The sequence below is a fragment of the Copidosoma floridanum genome, unplaced genomic scaffold (assembly GCF_036245765.1).
Source record: "Copidosoma floridanum isolate Cflo_tuat_1 unplaced genomic scaffold, Cflo_Japanese_pri ptg000021l, whole genome shotgun sequence".
Classification (NCBI taxonomy): domain Eukaryota; kingdom Metazoa; phylum Arthropoda; class Insecta; order Hymenoptera; family Encyrtidae; genus Copidosoma; species Copidosoma floridanum.
In genome coordinates, this window is record NW_028321898.1 from 30,147,549 (window position 1) to 30,167,799 (window position 20,251).

Genomic DNA, 20,251 nt, shown 5'->3' on the forward strand with positions numbered 1-20,251 from the left:
GCTTAAGGATGATAATCGTAATTGTTATTAAATGTAGTTAATTTTGCGTTTTCAAAGTTTTACAACGGATGTCTACAATCCCAAAAAATAATTATAGTACACTATACTACATCACCTGTAAAACTTTTGTTTTTTCATTGAAAAAAAGTGAACTGCAAGTGGATAATTACTTTTATCAATATAATATTCGTGTGTCCCATATTTTTCGCTTCAAGTCTGAAAGTTACTGTCAATCACATAATGTGTACATCCTCCCTGTATTCATTAAATTTTCTAAAGACACTAGATGTGAATGTATAGGGTTTATAAAAACCGTAGCAAATAGTTATCAAACAAACAAGTAATCAACAAAATAGAATAGAAAAATACGCGATTTTAGATTGAGGATTATACATACAATGATAATGAACGTAAGAGTCATTCATCGATTACTAATACGATAAAAGTCTACAGTATTTCCTACTAAAAGGGATGGAACGTTCCCTTTGAAGTGCATCATAAACGACATAATATAAATATATACATGTGTTACATTGTTTAAGAAAATTTAAAAAAAATGATTAATGTAGTCACTGGTTGAAAAAAAAACGCAGTGTCCTATCGACCTAAATAAAATAGGATGTGAAAAGAGAGGTGGTAACAATTTTATTGTTAATCGAAAAGTGCGAAAAATCGTAAACTAAGACGGAAGAGCTTCTTTATTTTAGAGCCTTTTTTTGAGATGGCTTACGATTATTTGGCAACGTTTGTCGTTTGTAACAATTCACGCGCAAGATGCGAAATAGACATAAATGCAAAAATAACCAAGTACAGAGGTACTCATGATTTTTCGAGCATCTCAAAACATAAAAATGTTCCGTTTCTTTGTACATCGTAATAATTTTTATCTGGTTAAATGAGAAGCGATAGTTATTTGAAAGGTGGGCAGTTGTTATTGAGAGATAAAATTATTTATTATTCGTTAATTGAAATAATTTATTGTCCAACGATTAAGCGAGAGATGCGACGGATTATACGCGCCAATTGTATGGCGTGTAACGATTGTATATAACGTAAATAAAATATTCTTACAAGTAATACAATTTATTGTATTGTATCAACAATGTTTATTATACAAAAATATACAAATCATAATTGTTTGTTTAAAACATTTCATCTTTCTTACACTCTAAGAATTCGAAAATTTTCGATGAAACGTGCGAATAAAATTTCAATTCATTTGAGATAAAATAGATTTATGATAGTAAATGTCCTCAACGATTAATTAAAATATTACATCAAAGAGAAACAGTTGCAACTTTTTTCAGTGCATAACGTACGTGAAAAATATTTGTTTTAATGATACGTTATAATTAACTTGGATAATATTTAGTCTTTCGATTCCTCAAGTTGTATGTACAATTAATTGGTCGTAATTATATGTGCATAAGCAAAAATAATTTCAAAGGTTTCGTAACAAATCGTCAATTAGCGCTTTTTTCCGCATTTCAAAAATATCGTATTTATACTTATTCCTACAAGTCCAAACTTTTTTAAAAGCGAGCTGGGATTCTATGTTGTACAGCAATACGTATAACGTGTTTTAAAACTATTGCGCTAATCAAATATGCATTGCAAAAATATTAAGAGTTAAACGCGGGTGCTCTTTTAAAATTTACCGTTATTCCTCACATCATCACTAAGTGGATGTAACTACTATAAAAAATATTTATAATTTACGCTCAACACCATTGATAAAAAATATGTCGCCCTTTAATTTTTTTGATTTTTCGAGGAATGATCGATACAAAACTTATAAAGTTTCGTGTGTTTTTTTTTCCATCTCACATACTTTACACACAGGCATACTTTAAGTACAACTAGGAAATTTACATATTCACATACATAACTTTCTTACTATTTAAAACTCCTCTTGCAATAAGAATTTATTATAATTTTTCAACGAAAATCTGTTAAACATCACATTATCCATATCTAAACAATTTCATCACATAGGCAATTCATTTTTGCTTTTAGTATAAAGGTGGTGCAATCGTGAAGCACATTTACGTATATATGACACGGGACTGAGCGTGTAAAATAAATTAATTGCAATCTTCAACATGATTATTTAAAAAATGATAAAAATTAATCTTACTACCACAAAGAGTGTTGATGCACATTGTGTTAATTTTTTAGTCTCAGTGTAGTGTGCTCATTAACACACAAAAATATACGTAATAGAGTAAGAAATACGCTTTTGAGCAATACTAACACTAAAAGTCTTTTTAAAAATCCAGAAAAGTTAAACAAAATTAAATAAATCGCCACTTGGATAAACAAATTTCATTTTAAATAATACGTATCAGAAATAATCAAGTGAGAACGAAAAATATTCACAAAAACACTATACATATATTTACATGGATCCCACCAGAGTTTGGGCAATTGATTAACAAGTACTTCCGATGTACTAAACTCGTAAAATATTCACACGCACATCGAACCCGTTCTTACTCAGCTTTTCTTCTCCTTCAAACGGTGGTATATAAATAACAATTAAAAATATAGTATGCATAATTACAATGCAATATAATACAAATGAGAGGGTGCAAAAGCCTAGATTCATTGTACAGCAGCTGTCAACGATGAAAAAAAAAAAAAAAAAAATTTACCGTCATTGTTGCAATAGAAGTGTTTGCTCTACCTCACTTTTTACGAAATATGTTCGGTATGCTGGGCGAGTTTGTTTTGTGGTGGAAAATTTTGCTGACGCGCTGGCGCATATCTTCGACACCTTGAGCAACGTTACCAGAGGCCATTGATGACAACGAAAGGCCCGAGCCAGCAGACGCTGACCTGAAAAGCAAATAAATAGCTATTACTTAACGTAAAATAAAAAAAAAAAAAAAAAGACGATTTAAATTGTACAGTTTAGTTACCTTTCCATATTTTTACTAGTTTTTAACTCTATTTCCCGCAAAAGCAAGCGGACAGCCTCTTTTTGCTGAGGCGCTACCGTATTAACCAAGCTGTCGAGGTACTTCAACCCTGGCAAAATGGCATTAACAATACATTGATTACTCAAATTGCAATACACTAAAACAGAGTAGGCTTCGACTAGAGCGTTTGTTAAATCATCTCTTGGATTGTGTTGGATTGCTGAAGCTGTTATGCCCGTTAATTGAGTTGCGATCACTGAAATACGGCTCACGTTAGTGTTGGTTCAGGATAAATAAAAATAATTATAAAAAAAAAAAAAAAAAAAATGACTGCTCACCATCTTCGACGTAATTTTGCGGACAGTAGGGAGCTACGGCAGCAAGGGTTAAGATCAATGGAACACTTAAATCTGCTGGTATGCCCTGGGGATCGCGAACTATTGTTTCCAGCGTTAAACGAGCTTTTTCTTTCGCTTCCTTTGCATCGCTTTCCGTTATGAGTTTGCCTAAGACTTGGACTGCGGATGATTTGACGTTACTAAAAATATTTTAGAGATTAATAATATTTACCAGTATTTAACATTTAGTGTACATTGGAGAATAAATTGAAAAACTCACACGTCCAAGTCACTGGCGAGTGTGACTATTGCCGGGACTATTCTAACGTCGATTAGCTTATTCGAGATTTGAGAAATAATTGAATTAAACAACGATGCCGTTGCACACTTAACGATTGGCTCGTGATGAACGACACCTGTTGGTTTTCAAAAGTTAAATTACAATACGAGCAATACTTAAATTGACACGGTTATTCGCAAAATTATTAATCTTACCACTCCACAAGCCTGAGAGCACGTATTCTTGTAGTCTGTCTTGACCACAGAACTTCACAACCACAATCTGAAGGCCACTTAGGTTCTCGCCACGCATGGATAACGTAATGAGGAAATGTTTTAGAGAGTTCATGAATTCATTATCATCTAAGGTAGAGAGTATTGTTAAATAGGTGGGTATAACGAGGGGATACATTAATTTCTGACTAATGTCTGGATTCAACAGTTCAGTTTCGATGTTTTCTATCAAAAGTTTGAAGGCCGTCAACACTTTTCGTTGAGTTATGAATTTGCCAAATCCCAAGCAAAAACATTGAAGATATGTGAGGAATTCTTGAACTATGTTCTCCTGTGCCAAGGTGACGCACTGCGTTATTTCCGTAAGGACGAGTATTCTGTAAAACAATTACATATGAGTAAAAATGTTAATAATTAAAAAATATGAATAAACAATTTTTCATGCAGATTTACAATTTGTCAGACAACCACTCCAGCTCGACCCACGTAATGTCGTCCCACGCGTTAAGAAGGAAAGTATTTAACAGTACACCCATGTCCACATCGCACTCGTAAAAATTTTTAGGATTGACTATCGGCAAACAGCAGAGACTTGTGAACTCGAGAGCTGCAACGTTAGTAAAAATGATTCCAGTCCCCAACATTTAATTATACTCCGCTGTTTCGCCGACCAGCAGTACAGTACTTACGAAGTTGAGACGACAAGCTCTCTTGCATGCGTTTGCGCACGGCTTCCGTGTCGACGACGCTGACAATGGTGTGAGGCAGCAAATAACGCAAGACCGTGATGAGAGCCGCTGCACGATTGCTATCCACGTAATCCTTACTTGGAGAGTTCGATGGTTTCAGCAGATTCTTTAATTTCGCGAGAATCCGAGAAAGCAAGTGAGATTGAAGTCTCTTGAGCGACAGAGCCCATTGCGCAAGAATCGGTATGAGAACGGTACTCGCAGCCTCGACCACTTCCGGTGCCTGGTCGTCCATCGCCGTCAGTGCCAGCTCTTCGCACTACAGTAACAGAAAGGAAGCATTTGTTTCGTTTCTAATTTTTGGCATAAGATTATAAAACCAGCAAATCACCTGAAAGTACTTGTCGGTATCGTCCATGAGAGCAACGAGTAGTCCGAGGCTCTTGACGACAGTGACTCTGACCGCAGGTTCCCTATCATCTAGCAGCATCTGCTGGAGCATCGATATCATAAGCGAGTTTCTGACGCCACTCGTCGTGTAAATAGCGAGAGCCGAGCAGCACTCGGCCGCCAGCAGCCGACGCTCCAGGTACTTGTGTTGGCTTTGCTCCCAGCACAGATTGAGCACTTCTTCGTTGTCCGTCGGCTCTTTTTCTAATTTCGCGATGGCTGTCAGTCCAGCGAGGATCGTGTGCCTCTCATCCTCCTGAGGTCGTTTCTGAAGATTGAATAGAATCTGAAGAAGCTTCTCTCGATCGGCCGCGTTGCCCTGTAACTTGAAAACGCTGAGCAGCAAGGGTATGACTTCCTCACGCCTGTTCAGGATGACATTGGGTATGATCCGCGGTAAAGTTTGGGCCGCAATGTCCGGCAGGTTATCGCGCGTAATGCCCTCCTTGAGCGGCTCCTCGATTATCTGTATAGCATTGTCCGATGCTTTGATCAAACAGTGCTTCAGCACTTCGCGCCTGAAACTCGCCGGTAAATGCCTCGACGGTGTATTCGCACTGCTGATCGCGCCGTCGGGCAGATCCGCTCGTAAAAAGTGTATCCTCGTCCAGTCGCGCTCGCTCGTCTCTGTTTCGCCGATGCTTACGACCATTGAGGCGCTGTCGTCCTCTTGGACGCTGTCCTCGTTCTCTTGCACGGCAATCGTCGACGACGCGTCCTGGGCTGGCGTCTCCAGCATCTCGAATTTGTCTGGTGTCGTCGAGCTCGAGTTTAACGTCTGGATCGTCCCTGAGCTACCTTTGTGCGCGACATTGGTGTTAGAAGTGAAACTTGTACTGGCCAACATAGCTTGGAGGTTCGTTTTCTCCTGCTCAAGCGTAACAGCTTGCTGCTTCAGGCGTTCCATTTCTTCGGCTTGGTCACTGACAATCTTACTCAGTTCATCTTGTTTTTCCTTATCCTCGGATTCCGCGTCCCCGGTTTGAATCCCAACATCGTTGGACGGTGGTCTGTCACAGCCAGTCGATCTCATGAATTCCCGGTAGACTTGCAGCAACTCTGCTGGCTTCGGGATATTTAGGCCAACGTCCTGCCAATCCTCAAGATTTTGGTCCTCATTTTCGTCACTAAACGTTATCGACGTTAGCTTATACGATTGGGCCAACAAGTACTCGTAAACTAGAAAGTTCAGAGCGCGCTGTTCGTGTGGTTTGATGGGGTGCTCAAAGATTCCTTTTTCTGAGTTTTTGTCAGGGGTGCTGACTTCCGATTCTAAAAAATTATGAAAAATATTATTAAAAAAAAAAAAAAAAAAAAATGCAAAATTACGGTCAATGGGCGGTAATGAGGATTTGTTAAGTATTACCTGTCACCACTGTTAAGTTGGCACGCAGAGAGTTAATGGTGTCTCTGGCTTTTCTCAATTCAAACTCTAGAATGGCATTTCTTTCGTCAATACCGCCCCCATCCTCGGAAAATCTCGTCATATCTAAAGAATCTAACGTTGCCTGGCTGGATGATCTTGCTGGTGACAATATTTTCAATAATAAAAAAAGGTTAAAAACCTTCTAAAAAAAAAACAAAAAAAAAAAATTCGAGTTTTAGCGAGTATACTTACGTAAGGACAAACATGGTTCTGGTTTTATATTTAAGCACTCAAAGTTATTGGGATCGGAGAAAAAATTTCTGAGTACGGGTAGTTCTCGATCTGCCTCGCATAGTTCAGCGTGAAGTTCCAAGGCAGTAAGCAGCAGCCTTTCGCTGAGCAACTTTGATGCTATGTCCTCATAGGATATTTTATTTTGAACCTGCATGTTGCCTGAAATTCACGAACCTCGATATATCAACATTGTTATGAACAAAAAAACCATGCAAAAAATTATTTACAATTATCCCAAGCAATTATAATTGCTACTTACAGTAAAAAGCATTCAAGTAATTTTCTTGAGAATATTCTTATAATTCATCTCAACCAATTAAGAAGTTATAATTATACCACAATTTAGGTAATCAGTCACTCTTTTTTTTTCTTTGTTTACATATTTAAGAGTATCAAACTCCAGCAAATGTCAAAAAGATAATAAACAGTTATTAAACCAGAACAACTATTTGCTAAGTTTAAAATAACTTTCAATACATACAGCTGAAGGAAAAAAGAATGTGCAAACACTACCTAATTACATCACAACAGAGCACAGCATTCCAATCGAGAAAAAGACGATTACTCAATTAAATGTATGTGCACGTCAATCAACACAAACAGGTTCTCATGATGCACAGCTGGTGTATATCTACACGTACTCTCTTGGTACTTTGATTAAAAATTATTGCCATGAGAGATGCAACATAGCAACAATATTAATTCCACCTAAATACTACACATACCCTTGGCAGGAGGAGCATCCTGAGGTGCACCCACGGGCGGAGTTCTAACCTCGTTCACAGATGAACTGGACATCTCTTCCGTGGTTTTACGAGCTCCCACGTTTGTCTTGGTTCACCTCTTGCTTTTCTATTTCAAAAAAACTAAATCATCTCGACAGGCATAACGCTGTAAATGCGAAATCTTCGCCGAGCGACGAAAAAAAACAAACTCAGATAACGACAAGCGAACCGACTGCAGTTTAGCAGCTGTTAGTACAGGTTGACGCTAGCGACACCCGAAGATTTCGTGAGAAAGTGATCAGCGCTATCTAACAATACTGATTTCGAACTAAAAAAGTACCATTATTCTTTTGAAGGATAAAGGAAATTCCCTAACCTATAATTTTTCCCAGGGTCCTGTGAATTTCTCCCAAAATGACGACAATTCGAAGTCTAGAAATGTTGCTGTGCTTATGTACGAAATAGTGTGACGTTTAATAGATTTAGTGGTCCTGAAAAGGACCGATTTTTGTTTTTGTACTCCCCAGGGGGAAGGTTATTACGAGCTTTTTTCGGTTTTCTTGGGCAGAAGTACCGCCTGGATATTAGGCAGGACACCACCCTGAGCGATTGTTACACCAGAGAGCAGCTTGTTCAACTCTTCGTCATTGCGGATGGCCAGTTGTAGATGACGGGGAATAATTCTGGTCTTCTTGTTGTCACGAGCTGCATTGCCAGCCAACTCCAGGACCTCAGCAGCCAAGTACTCCATAACGGCGGCAAGGTAGACCGGAGCACCAGCTCCAACTCGCTCGGCATAATTGCCTTTGCGCAGGAGGCGATGGATACGTCCAACTGGAAATTGGAGTCCAGCCCGGGTAGAGCGTGTCTTGGACTTTCCCTTCACTTTGCCACCACCTTTGCCGCGTCCAGACATGATATACGGAATTAACGAAGAATGTGTCTATAAACGAACTGCTACGACTCGATTGATCCATTAGCCTGAGTGCCCCTCGATTTATAAACTTCCGAGCTGCTACGCCGAGTGCGACCCCCCACTTTTAACAGCTACTCCGAACCAATGGTTGATCAACTTACTCGTAGAGTGGGAGACAAGTCAAAGGCTACTGGCACGGAGTAGCTGCGTTTTTCCTTTCCGAAGAGTGGGGGGTTCATCTCGGAGTAACCATTTTAACGCAAATATAAACAAAATCTGTTCTACACCCCAGCATATTTGTTTGATAACTTCTTCAAACGTTGTTCGTGTGTTTCCAACATGCCACCTAAAGCGTCTGGTAAAGCCGTGAAGAAGGCAGGAAAAGCAGTGAAAAACATCACTAAGGGCGATAAGAAGAAGAAGCACAAGAAAAGGAAGGAGAGCTATGCTATTTACATCTACAAGGTGTTGAAACAAGTCCATCCTGACACCGGTGTCTCTTCCAAGGCGATGAGTATCATGAACAGCTTCGTCAATGACATCTTCGAACGCATTGCCTCTGAAGCTTCTCGTTTGGCTCACTACAACAAGCGGTCAACCATCACTTCTCGGGAAATCCAAACTGCAGTCAGGCTGCTACTACCTGGTGAACTGGCTAAACACGCCGTCTCTGAGGGCACTAAGGCCGTAACCAAGTATACTAGTTCCAAGTAAAATTGGTCTATCCTCCCACAACCGGTCCTTTTCAGGACCATCAATATAATTCAACGATGCACTACTTCCGTATTTGTTATAATCTATAGTATTATCAATTATATTTTGATCTCTTCCAGTCGAAATTCCTGAAATAGAGTTCAATAAAACCTTTTCAGCATGTCACCAGTGGTTGATGATACTTAAAATACATATTATGTCGTTAATGTAGGATAATATAATTTTGTGCATGTGTTGTCATTAGAAGAATGATATTGCAGACTGCTGATACGTTATTACGTTAGTGTATTGTTAATTTAAAGGTTAATCCCGAAGAGTTATAGTATATTACGTACCTAGGCCAGAAAGTGGGGCTATTACTGACCGCGCTATATTATCGGCCGAGCCAAAGGCGAGGCCGGTAATGCGCGGTCAGATGTAGCCCCACTTTTTGGCCGTGGTACGTATACTTTTTTTCCTTACACCTCCGCCGAAAGTTCGTCACCACGGTTTTAGTTTTGTTAAAAATGATGGTTTAAAGATCCAGTCAAAGATTTAGTGCATTATGCATTATTGTTGATCGATCGGTCGCTCGAACAATACCACTTAAATGCACGTAGATGAGTGTACATGTGTATAGGTATATCTATATATATACGCTCGCCGAGAATTATATAGAATCAGATTGGGCCGAAGATTTGTGCAGGTTGGTCGTGCTGGCAAAACGAGAGGAAGAGAAATCCGTTTAAATTCGAATCATGGATCCTATAAAGATCATTTTAAAAATCCTAATGTTTATATCCGTAAGTGCAAAATAAATCAGGTTATTATCAATAACTATTATAATTGTGATAAGCATAATTCGATTAAATAAAAGATTTCATAGTTTATTTTTGTAATATGACATGTATATACTACATTTATATACTAAATAAATCATTAAAGTGAAAGTAACTCATCAAAAAACATTAATTTGGTAGTTTTAATTTTGTGTTGTGTACTCTGTTCATATGAAATTAAAAAATTTATATATACATGTAAATTGTGCAAAAAAAAAAAAACATATGTATATATATCCAATAATTTATGTAAATAAATATCCAATGATTTTCTGTGTTGTATAAACTATAAAGGTTATAACTCCGTTAGCCGTATATATATATATATATACGTAGTGTATAACTACTGCAGTACTGCTGCTTCTTGGTGCTGAATATATAACTATATATATCTGCGCACTTCGTTCTGCGCACATATGGCAGGACTGATATGAGGCTTTTTCTAGCTCAAAATCGGGTCAGATGGAACGAACTTTCGGCGGAGGTGTAAGGAAAAATTATTTTAATACTGAAAACTTTAAAAATCATAATATTTTGTTGCCAACTTTTTGTCCACACTCTTTTCTACTTCAATTTTTATATTTTCGTATATCTGACGGTATTACAAATAATTAATTTTAAACTGAATGAATCTGCATGATTAAGTTATGCTGTAATGGCATAAATATTCAAAAAAGTAAGCATTCAATTGTTGGTAGTGCTTAAAAAAATAAAAAATTTAAAAGCAAGAAATACATTTCCAACCTTAAACCTATTAGAATTTTTTTAAAATCAAATTTATAATTAAGTTTAGAGTTAGGTCTTTTTAAATCGGTACCTATTATATTTAAGTGATTGAATTACCATTTAGTTAGAATGACGAGTGGTAAATGCAGGTAATTTTTAACAAAAAAGAAAAAAAAACATTTTTTCGTGTATCAAGTTTTATTTAATCAGTATTCCTGTAAAGTTAGCAAAGGTCTAATATAACAAACATTATTAATCAAATGATTCATATTTTATGAGTGGACGATGTTGGGCTTCATAAAAATATGAAAGTAGAATTATTCACTTAATGAATTTATTTTATGGTTACAATAAGGACGCAATAAGAAACGATTATATTTATCTAACTTGTTTTTTTTATTACAAGTTATACAATGCTTTGGTTCTTATATTTGTAAAACATATTTTCAACCTATATTTACTTGTTTGTATGCAAAGATTGCAAAGACAGTCTTCTTTACTAATTGTAAGTAGGAACGCATATTTACTAGTTATTTATTTAACTTTTAGATGAGCTAAATTTGTTCGTTTGTCTATTTTTTCATATATTTAACAAAACAACCTTATCAACTTTCAAAGTCTAAATTGCCAAGCAGTTTCAAACGGGATCTAACGTTCATCAAAAAACACTTATAACTATATCTAAAATCTAATAAAAAAACATAATAAGAACACTTGGATGAAAAAAAAAATTGACGCAATCGCATGTAAAGTAAATTAATTTAACAATCTTTAAACAAAAATATTAACTGATAGTATGATTAGAATCACATCAGAATTCTGACTGACTATATAATCTTCTTGTGATAAACAAAACCTTCTTGGACCTATTCAATCGTGCTACAGCCGATCTTCAGGTGTCTCTTGATTGCTCTATTCGTCTTATAAACAACGCCGCAAACGTCACACCGGAATGCCTTCCTGTTGTCGTTGTGCAGCTTGTACATATGGGATCCCAAGCTGTTTTTGTAGCGCGTCTTGAACTCACAGATCGAGCACTCGTACTTGAGCTTCTGACCGCAAATTTTCTTGTGTACGTTCATGTCACCTAGGCAAGCAAAGCCCCTGCCGCAATTTTCGCAGTTGAATTTAGGCTCTGCGTGAGTTCGACGCACGTGGCGATGCAGTGACACCGATGTGACAAAGTTTTTCTGACAGCGACTACATTGGTACAGGTATGATGTCTTGCACGTGGAACAGGCGCACAAGTTACCGACGTAATCATTGGTTCTCTTGCATTTTGGGCAGTACAACTTTTTAATAGAGTTTAATTCTACAAAAATTGTTATGGATTAGAATCAACACACTAATAAATCATTAATGTTTTTAGCATTAGTACGGTTACAAACCCAATAATTTTAAATCTCCATCTTTCCTGACTATAGATAAGAGTGCATCTCCTGAAAGTACAACAAAAACAAAACTCAATCATTCAACTATTCACGAAGAGATTAATTTTTAATTTGTACCTTTGATCTTTTTTTTTTCTGCTACAGAAGTCATAGCATTTTCCAGACCTTCAGTTTCGATATTCTGAGGATGATGCGTTAACAGATGCTTCTGTAGTTTGCTGATGACTTTTGGCCTATAGTTACAAAACTTGCATTGATACCGTGACAAACTACAGATAAGTTTGTGTGCTCGGAGTTGTTTCAAGTCCGCGAAAGTTACATTGCATTTGGAGCATACGGTATTGCGCGTTTTTAATTGCTTCGAGTGACTTAGCTTCAAGTGACGTATCAGTGTAGACGGCTTGGTGCAGCTGTAAGGGCAATCGTTGCAGTAGAAAACACGGCGTCTTAATTGACAATAGCGCCGAACGTGGGTGTATATGCCAGAGTACGAAGTGTAGGGCCTGCTACAAACTATGCACTGATAGCACATCCTTATATGACATGGAGAACATAAAGGTGGATTCCTTTGAGTGAAAAACATTTTTTTCACCTGGTCACAATTGTTACACTTCATTATCGCCATCGATGTTAAGCCTACGAAAAGGCAGCAATGTTAAACGTTTAGGTTCACTCGTAATAATTATAAATTAAAATGCTTGGACCTTACGTGGCTTATTTTTTTTCGACGTCGTAAACTGACACTGAAGTTTTTTGTGTCTATACAACGCAGGCATACTGTCATACTTGTAGTTGCATTTATTGCAAACATAATGCATACTGACGTTGCATTCATTACAATTACTTTTTAAGGTAATACTAAATACTTTTCTTGTTACATTACATCTTGAACAGTTGAGAATTATTGCACTTAAAGATTCTGTCAAACAAATATTCATGTTACACAAATAATTACATAAAAATTGGACATTTTTTTCAACATTACCATCTTGCCCAAGTTTTTGTGCTTGTGTTTTTATTTTACTATCGACACCTTGCGTACATTTGTCATCGGTTTCCACATCTGAAATGAACAAGTAAAGATTAAAATGCATAATTAATAAAACTGGAAAAGCTGAATACATACCTGACCCATCGGAAATAATGATTTCTTCTTTAATTAATAACTTGTTGCTATTTAAAATACCATTATTTGCTAAAATAAACGAAAATGAAGTGTTTTAAGTGATTTCATTACTTGTCAAAGAAAGTAAGTAAAAAATTACCTGAGTCTGCAGAAGTTTTTGCTCTTTTACGACTGTATATTGGCCTTAGTAACTTATTTCTTGGAGGAGCTGTACTTTTACACACAGCTAATACTTCAATATCTGTAAACAAGTAGGTGTATACATTTTTTTTTCACTGTATGATAATTGTTAGTTTTTGTTTACACTGCACTAACCTGAATTATCAGATGCATCAAACTTGAGTGTGGGTTCAGAGTGAGAAAATGGATTTTCATCTTTAATATCGATTTCTGACTCTGCAACGTTTTTAACAATGCTTATTGAGTAAAAAAACAAGTTTTCATAAAATGTAACATAATTACCCATAATTGCTCGCCTACGATTTATTTTGTCTGTCTTCTGTCATAGTTCCAACTCAAGATCGAAATAACTGAAAATTTTTGTAGCAAAAAAAAAGGATATTGTTTTCTCTTAAAATCATAATAAAAATGTAGCTGCTTATTAAATATAATTAAAAACCCATCAATAAGGGTTATTGATAATTTGTTTTTAAATTAAAGGTGTCAAAATTGATGATCATGATATTCTTACCTGCGCATGACATACCTGTTACACTTTTTTTTTTTTTTTTACTGATAAACAATTGCAGCAGAAACAAAATTTTTTTGTACTTAAGTAGGCCACTTTTTATCGTATTGTATTACTCAAACTGTGAAAATTGTTCCTCAACACCTCCATTTTCGTGTCTACCCACTATCCACACTTTACTTTGGTGAATCATAATCTACTAGTCACAAAAGTATGCAGTATTCAATTATTTTAATAAAAAACTTTACGTTGTGGTAGCAATAGAATGACAATTGAATAGCCTAACAAAGTTGATCACGAATTTAGGGAAAAAAGGGAAACAAAAATTTCAAAAAACCCCATTTTTATTTTGCTTGTCAGAACCGGGATGGACATAGTTAACCCGCAGCCTTTTAACTTTTAATTACAATAAAAGCATAAAAAAACTGTTAGATACCGCTAAAGTTATAGGTATATATATATCCTTCCGCGATACGGGGCGATACCTACCTAAACCTAACACCTAACCTAACTTGCGCATTCGTCAAATATGATTTATAAATATACTTATATAGAAGGTCGATTTTCGGATAAAAGATAAATTGTGCACTTGTCGCAAATAAGACAGACAATGTCAACTTCTTATGCTAAATATCTATGAGAGTAGTTGCAGCTGGTTTTTTAATAGATTACAGGGCTCTGCTATACAAGTAGTAATAATTATTTGGATCAGCGTCATCTAGCGGTATTCATTTTTTCGCGAAAAGTGGACTCTAAAATTCTGAATCAGAGCTTTAATTAGTTAGGGCCTATCGGCCTATGAGCCATTTAATAAATTATAAACCAGCCGCAACTAATTTTATAATCATGAATTATACTAGCGATCTGTTTGGCTCTTGGACTTCTTTTTTTTTTCTTGTAAGGGTGGACGTGCCAACACGATATATTAGTTAATTTATTTATTTAACAAGGTAATGGGAGCCATACACGACTATTACATTATACATTATGGATGCCGATTATTACTATAAACACCTATTTTACCTCACGAGTGTTTATAATAATTAACGCGAGGGGGAATTAAAATACTTATATGTCTGTAGAATCATACTTTATTATATTTTTTCCTATGATGGGTGTGTACATAACGTGTGATGATGAAAGATGGCACTGCAGGGTGACAGGGTGTGGGAAAATCCCATTATTAAATATCAGAATGGCAGATGTTGAACGCTTGTACCATACATATATACATACATATAACTTATAAACGCTTTCGTGTTTCAACTTGACTTGAGAATTTTTGTCGGGGGTACACAATACACATGTATATAGTACACTTTACTACTACATGGATCATTTCATTCTTCACAAGTTAAAAGCAATTTTATATAAATACGTTTACGAGATTGGATAAAAATAATTGATATCTTCAGCAAACTATTTATTAAACACTCCAAATGCTCCTGTAGTTGTGCTGAATCATTATAACTTTTCGAATTTTTTGGATAATCATAAGTAAATTTAATTACTCTTTTAGACGGAGCTTAAATAATCGATACTTAAAAAAAAAAAAGATAAAGCTACATATCTCTAATATTATGGGAAAAATGATCGCCACCACAACACCACAAGTAGGTGCCGAAATGCCACCCGCTAATGCCAACTTTCATTGTTGCAACGGTCAATCGTGAATTAAAAGGCGTACTTAATTATATTTTATGAAAGGGCGCCAAAAACAAGCGCCAAAACTTCACGCGCCAAACGCATCTTTTGTTCTTGCTCGCAACTCGCAACTTCTCTCAATCAGCTCCCGCAAAAGGATGCCCTGTAAAATTCTTAGAAATCTTCACCAACTTCATACGCAGTATACGCACCCTCCCTCCAACCAACCCCCATGGGACCGAAACCGGAAAATTTCTACGAAAGGCGAACCAATTGGGGAGGAAAAGACCTAGCTCGCTCTGTCCTGCTTTGGGCGCGAGTAATCACCCGATTGGCTCCCTCGAGAATCTTACATTTATTTTGGAGGGGAAAACAGCTGAGAGAGCCGGCGTTTGCCGCCTGAAAATGCAGTGAGGAGCCCCCCATCCCCCATCATTCATTCCATTGTTGGAGTTCCGAGTGTTCCGACAAACGTGAGGTGTACGTTAGCCACGTATTAGACTTTCGGGCGTTTTTCCTGCCAGCGACTCTTATATACTCCTTTCGGATCTCTCGTGCACAGTTTGACTTGCGAATCCCAATCCCTGGAGATGGCCCTCAAGGTTTCAACGAAGGAGAACGTGCTGAATGGCATCGAGGCTGTTTCACTCGTGAGTACTTTTTTTCGGGCTACTTTAATACTACTTTTTTTTTCATTCTATTGCAACAGATACACAACAAAAGCTCGGGAAAACGTCAGGAGAATCGTATTACGTGACAGTTGGATTGTTGCACGTGCTGAACATTTAAATATCATTTTCTGTCGTTAGTTTAATGCAATATCGTTATTGCGCCGTGTACTGTATCGATACGTGTCAAATGTAAATAATTAAAAGTTTACATGTAAAAGATGTATCTATTTATTTTCGGAGCAATCTAATATTAGGCCGTAGATACTCGTACCTTTTCCTTGGAGTACGACTCCAGTTTAGAAAAGTAGAAAAGGGAGAATATATGTAAGACTGTAAATACGCATCACCTTCGCCTTCGTTATTACTTGCTGAAGACGTCATGAGTACTGTTGTTTTTTCATACATTTTTTTTAATTTCACCTCTTGGAAGCCAAGGGTTTGAAGTTGTACGACTTTCGTACACCACGATTTTTCTCAAAAATTGCCATTTCTTCGATTATAAGTTATGATAAATTATATAGTTCTCAACAACCTCTAAACTTTCCCAAAAGACCATTAAAAGTCTCCATTTCGACATTATTAGCACAATGAAGTATTAACTCTTGCCGTTAAAAACGCGGGAAAGCACTACACATAAGTACACACTCTACAAACCTACGATCAACTGTTGCTGTTGGGAAAGAGAAAGACACACACGCCCAATATCGCGACTACGTGATAAAAAATAAAAGCGCGCCTTTTTGCGATCCGCTCCAAAATGGAGTGCTCCGAAAGCTTACGTCATTACGTAAAATTCGTTAATAGCGTTGCTCCAACAATTCTGTGATAGCGTAGAAGGCTTGGGTCTTGAGAACTTTTCATGATACCTTATATGTATTACACAAATATCTTGAGAAAACCTGCTCACATTTATTTTTACAACCCAACAAATTCTTCTACTTGTAAATTGCTTTAGTTAATCATAGTTTGTTTTATTAATGTTACTTTGATAAAATTTGATAGGTAAATGACAAAAAAATGTAGGCTTTAATTACATGAGCGCGTGATTATGTCTTGACTGCTTTTAATTGTTTCTTGGAATTTTCCAACTCGGCGATTTTTTTTTTTTTTATATATATACATCACATAATCAAATTTCACTTACTAATCAATTATAGTCTTTTTCTGTCGAATGACACACACATGTTTCATTTTATGTAGAAAATATGATGATAGGTAACTCTAAATATATGAGTTTTGTATGTCTATATTCGGAATAGAAATATATGTGTAAGTGTATTGCATCAGCATAATCTATCAGTTTAATATATCTAAAAGAATTTTTTTTCAGTGTCAAATGCCAACGAAATGTTTTTTCTTGAAATCGTTGTAATCAAATTATTACTCGGAAAAAAATAAATATTTAAAAATATCCGACACCTACTCCAATGATAATAATGTTTTCATTCAGTCCATGTATAGCTATACATGCGCATTTATGCAGACGATGGTCTTTCAAAAACATGCGATTGTTCTCAAGTTGTTCGCCTCCTGTTACTTGAAATCCACAGTCAATATTATCGCAAGCACGGCAACAAGATATATAAAAATGAAAGGATTAAATTATCAACTTTATCACTGTCCAATCTACTCATTCTGTCGTAGAGTCCCTTAGTGTCAACCAAAGCAAAAAATGTTCTTTGTTGAAACTTTTCTTTTAAACCGATCAGCAAGATAGTGTGTCAGTAAAAAAATATAGCATGAATGGACACTTTCCAGTTAGTATTTTGTTACAATGAGAATTCCATTACCATTTCTTATTATTGTTCTTGATAAAAAAAATATAAACAGCTTGATAACATGGTTACTTAATGGTATGAGTCATTATTGTGCAATATTGCCACTATTTGTAGTTTCAGTAGAAAATATAAGTTTTATTTGAGAAGCCACCTTTATCATCACACATACAATTTTCACTAAATATTTGTTTGATTTAACAGTAATCTGTATATAATGAACTAAATAATCAAAAGAAAAAATTGTTTCAGATATCTCCCAAAAAACAGTGTATCTCTCCAACAATTACTCATCAGAATGGAGTAAAAAATGATGTAAGTAGTTATAAAATGTAGCTTTAAAAAACCAAGATTTATCATGTAACTACTTATTCCTATAATTATTATCTATTACAGATTGACGCTTGCAAAGTTGTGAAGAAAATAGATTTTGAAGATTCTCAAAAATTCGATCCACAGTTGGAACCTCTTCTGATGGAAAACCCAAGAAGATTTGTCATTTTCCCAATTCAATGGCCAGACATCTGGCAGATGTACAAAAAAGCGGAAGCTTCATTCTGGACAGTAGAGGAAGTGGATCTTTCAAAGGTTAATGACAATATATATATATATATATATATATATATATATATATATATATATATTAATATAAAAAAAAGTATTTAAAATCTTGTATCTTCAATTGTTATTTTTGTAGGATCTTAAAGACTGGCAAAAGTTGAACACAGATGAGAAACACTTCATCTCGCACGTATTGGCATTTTTCGCTGCCTCAGATGGCATTGTCAATGAGAATTTAGTGGAAAGGTTCAGTCAAGAAGTACAAGTTACAGAGGCTCGTTGCTTCTATGGTTTCCAAATTGCCATAGAAAACATCCATTCAGAGATGTACTCTATTCTCATTGACACTTACGTCAGTGATCCGGAAGAAAGGTGAGTAATTTTTCTGATACCCCATATTTTCAAATGAACAGTTACCTTATATTGATCCGTGTTTGATCAATTTTAGAGAGTTCTTATTTAATGCCATTGAGACTCTGCCATGTGTTACTAAAAAAGCCAACTGGGCTCTCAACTGGATTAGCAATGAGCGCGCTACATTTGCCGAACGTGTTATTGCTTTCGCTGCAGTCGAAGGCATCTTTTTCAGTGGCAGTTTTGCAGCTATTTTTTGGCTAAAAAAGCGAGGACTCATGCCGGGTCTTACTTTCAGTAACGAACTCATCTCTCGCGATGAGGTTATTTTCAATTTAATTCCTATTTATTATTTTACACAATCTTTCCGCGAATGTGTCATAAAATGCTGTCTTCTTGTATGTTTTAGGGATTGCACTGTGATTTTGCTTGTCTGTTGTTTAAACACATTGTACAAAAGCCATCTCCCGAAAAAGTCACCTCCATTATCAAAGATGCCGTTGAAATTGAACAAGAATTTTTAACTGATGCTCTGCCAGTGGAGATGATTGGCATGAACTGCAAGCTCATGTGCCAGTACATTGAATTCGTTGCAGACAGACTGCTGCAGGAGCTTGGAGTGCCCAAGGTAAATATTACTCCTAATCCTTACAACAGTGCAAAAATATTGATGCAAAAAAAGTTTAATATCTGTAATTAATCAATTGTAGCTGTATGACTCAGAAAATCCTTTCGACTTCATGGAACAAATTTCATTAGAAGGAAAGACAAACTTCTTTGAGAAAAAAGTAGGCGAATACCAGAAGTGGGGAGTCATGCAGGAAAGAGATAACACTGAGAATACTTTCTCGTTAGAGGCTGACTTTTAAGTATTAAGCAAATTCGCATTTCATTTACATTCTATTCATATGTATCACCTGACATTCACATATACAATTATTTAGTTTCTTTAGGGATTAGTTTCTTGTGGGGAAAAAAATATTGATTTTAATGTCCATTAATGACGTATCGCTAAGATGTTTATATTGATCATTGACCTTTTAAAGACCACAAATCACGTCTGATTTTGAAATTATATTGACCAGAGTTAGTTCATTTCAAGTAATGTTTTCTTGTATTGAAAGAGTTTATAAACAAATTTTGATTAAAATCTTGAAGTATAAAAGTAGGCACAAACTCTACTCTATAGGAAAGCGTTTGCTTTTAAAATAATTAATATTCGAATTACTACAAAGTTCACTCTGTGTGATTGCAAAATTAAAAAAAAAAATTTTTAACTTGGCTGAAATTTTTATCTTATGATTGGGTACAAGTCTCCCGAAAGACCAGCAGACAAAGTTTAAGAAACTAAGTGATCTCTAATTATTACTACTTGTAAGTATGTAAATAAATATATAACGAAATCAATTGATCAATTCGAAATTGACTTGATAGTACAGAAAGAATTTGGTGTCGAATACTGAATTTTTTTCACTGCAGAAGAATTTTCTTACACTTAACTGCAACGTTGTTCCTGCACAAATTATTCAAACTGTTTACTATTTTTGTATGATATATATATCATGACCTAG

General features: G+C 35.8%; 5 protein-coding genes across 8 annotated transcripts; 2 read left to right on the forward strand and 3 right to left on the reverse strand.

The window, feature by feature from the left end:
* Nucleotides 1-1,198: 1,198 nt before the first annotated feature.
* LOC106647843 (RAB11-binding protein RELCH homolog) lies at nt 1,199-7,496 on the reverse strand. The gene is made up of 11 exons (XM_014364396.2): nt 7,297-7,496; nt 6,530-6,730; nt 6,278-6,436; nt 4,853-6,183; nt 4,462-4,780; nt 4,226-4,379; nt 3,755-4,149; nt 3,540-3,675; nt 3,260-3,459; nt 2,922-3,177; nt 1,199-2,838 (listed from the first exon to the last, which is right to left on the reverse strand). The coding sequence occupies exons 1-11, from the start codon at nt 7,367-7,369 to the stop codon at nt 2,688-2,690; spliced, it is 3,375 nt and encodes a 1,124-aa protein (XP_014219882.2). The 5' UTR covers nt 7,370-7,496; the 3' UTR covers nt 1,199-2,687.
* A 332-nt stretch (nt 7,497-7,828) lies between these two features.
* LOC106647737 (histone H2A) lies at nt 7,829-8,240 on the reverse strand. Its single transcript, XM_014364255.3, has one exon. The coding sequence runs from the start codon at nt 8,210-8,212 to the stop codon at nt 7,835-7,837; it is 378 nt and encodes a 125-aa protein (XP_014219741.1). The 5' UTR covers nt 8,213-8,240; the 3' UTR covers nt 7,829-7,834.
* A 289-nt stretch (nt 8,241-8,529) lies between these two features.
* Nucleotides 8,530-8,980, forward strand: LOC106647778 (histone H2B.1/H2B.2). Its single transcript, XM_014364310.2, has one exon. It carries the CDS (start codon nt 8,552-8,554, stop codon nt 8,924-8,926), a length of 375 nt encoding a protein of 124 aa, XP_014219796.2. The 5' UTR covers nt 8,530-8,551; the 3' UTR covers nt 8,927-8,980.
* Nucleotides 8,981-10,768: 1,788 nt separating this feature from the next.
* On the reverse strand, nt 10,769-14,327 carry LOC106647663 (zinc finger Y-chromosomal protein-like). Of its 2 annotated transcripts, XM_089594493.1 has the most exons (11): nt 14,112-14,136; nt 13,679-13,871; nt 13,450-13,517; nt 13,303-13,383; nt 13,127-13,228; nt 12,988-13,056; nt 12,847-12,924; nt 12,571-12,780; nt 11,979-12,497; nt 11,859-11,909; nt 10,769-11,782 (listed from the first exon to the last, which is right to left on the reverse strand). In XM_089594493.1, exons 3-11 carry the CDS (start codon nt 13,451-13,453, stop codon nt 11,337-11,339), a joined length of 1,560 nt encoding a protein of 519 aa, XP_089450619.1. In that variant the 5' UTR covers nt 13,454-13,517; nt 13,679-13,871; nt 14,112-14,136; the 3' UTR covers nt 10,769-11,336. The 2 variants fall into 2 exon arrangements, with proteins under 2 accessions (XP_089450619.1, XP_089450618.1); XM_089594492.1 differs by having other exon boundaries at nt 13,679-14,327.
* Nucleotides 14,328-15,743: 1,416 nt separating this feature from the next.
* On the forward strand, nt 15,744-19,635 carry RnrS (ribonucleoside-diphosphate reductase subunit M2). Of its 3 annotated transcripts, none has more exons than XM_023390506.2 (7): nt 15,744-15,969; nt 18,003-18,080; nt 18,162-18,353; nt 18,463-18,698; nt 18,775-19,003; nt 19,090-19,308; nt 19,391-19,635. In XM_023390506.2, the coding sequence occupies exons 1-7, from the start codon at nt 15,910-15,912 to the stop codon at nt 19,547-19,549; spliced, it is 1,173 nt and encodes a 390-aa protein (XP_023246274.2). In that variant the 5' UTR covers nt 15,744-15,909; the 3' UTR covers nt 19,550-19,635. The 3 variants fall into 3 exon arrangements, with proteins under 3 accessions (XP_023246274.2, XP_089450625.1, XP_014219902.2); XM_089594499.1 differs by having other exon boundaries at nt 15,744-15,939; nt 18,018-18,080; XM_014364416.2 differs by having other exon boundaries at nt 15,747-15,969; nt 18,018-18,080.
* Nucleotides 19,636-20,251: the final 616 nt, after the last annotated feature.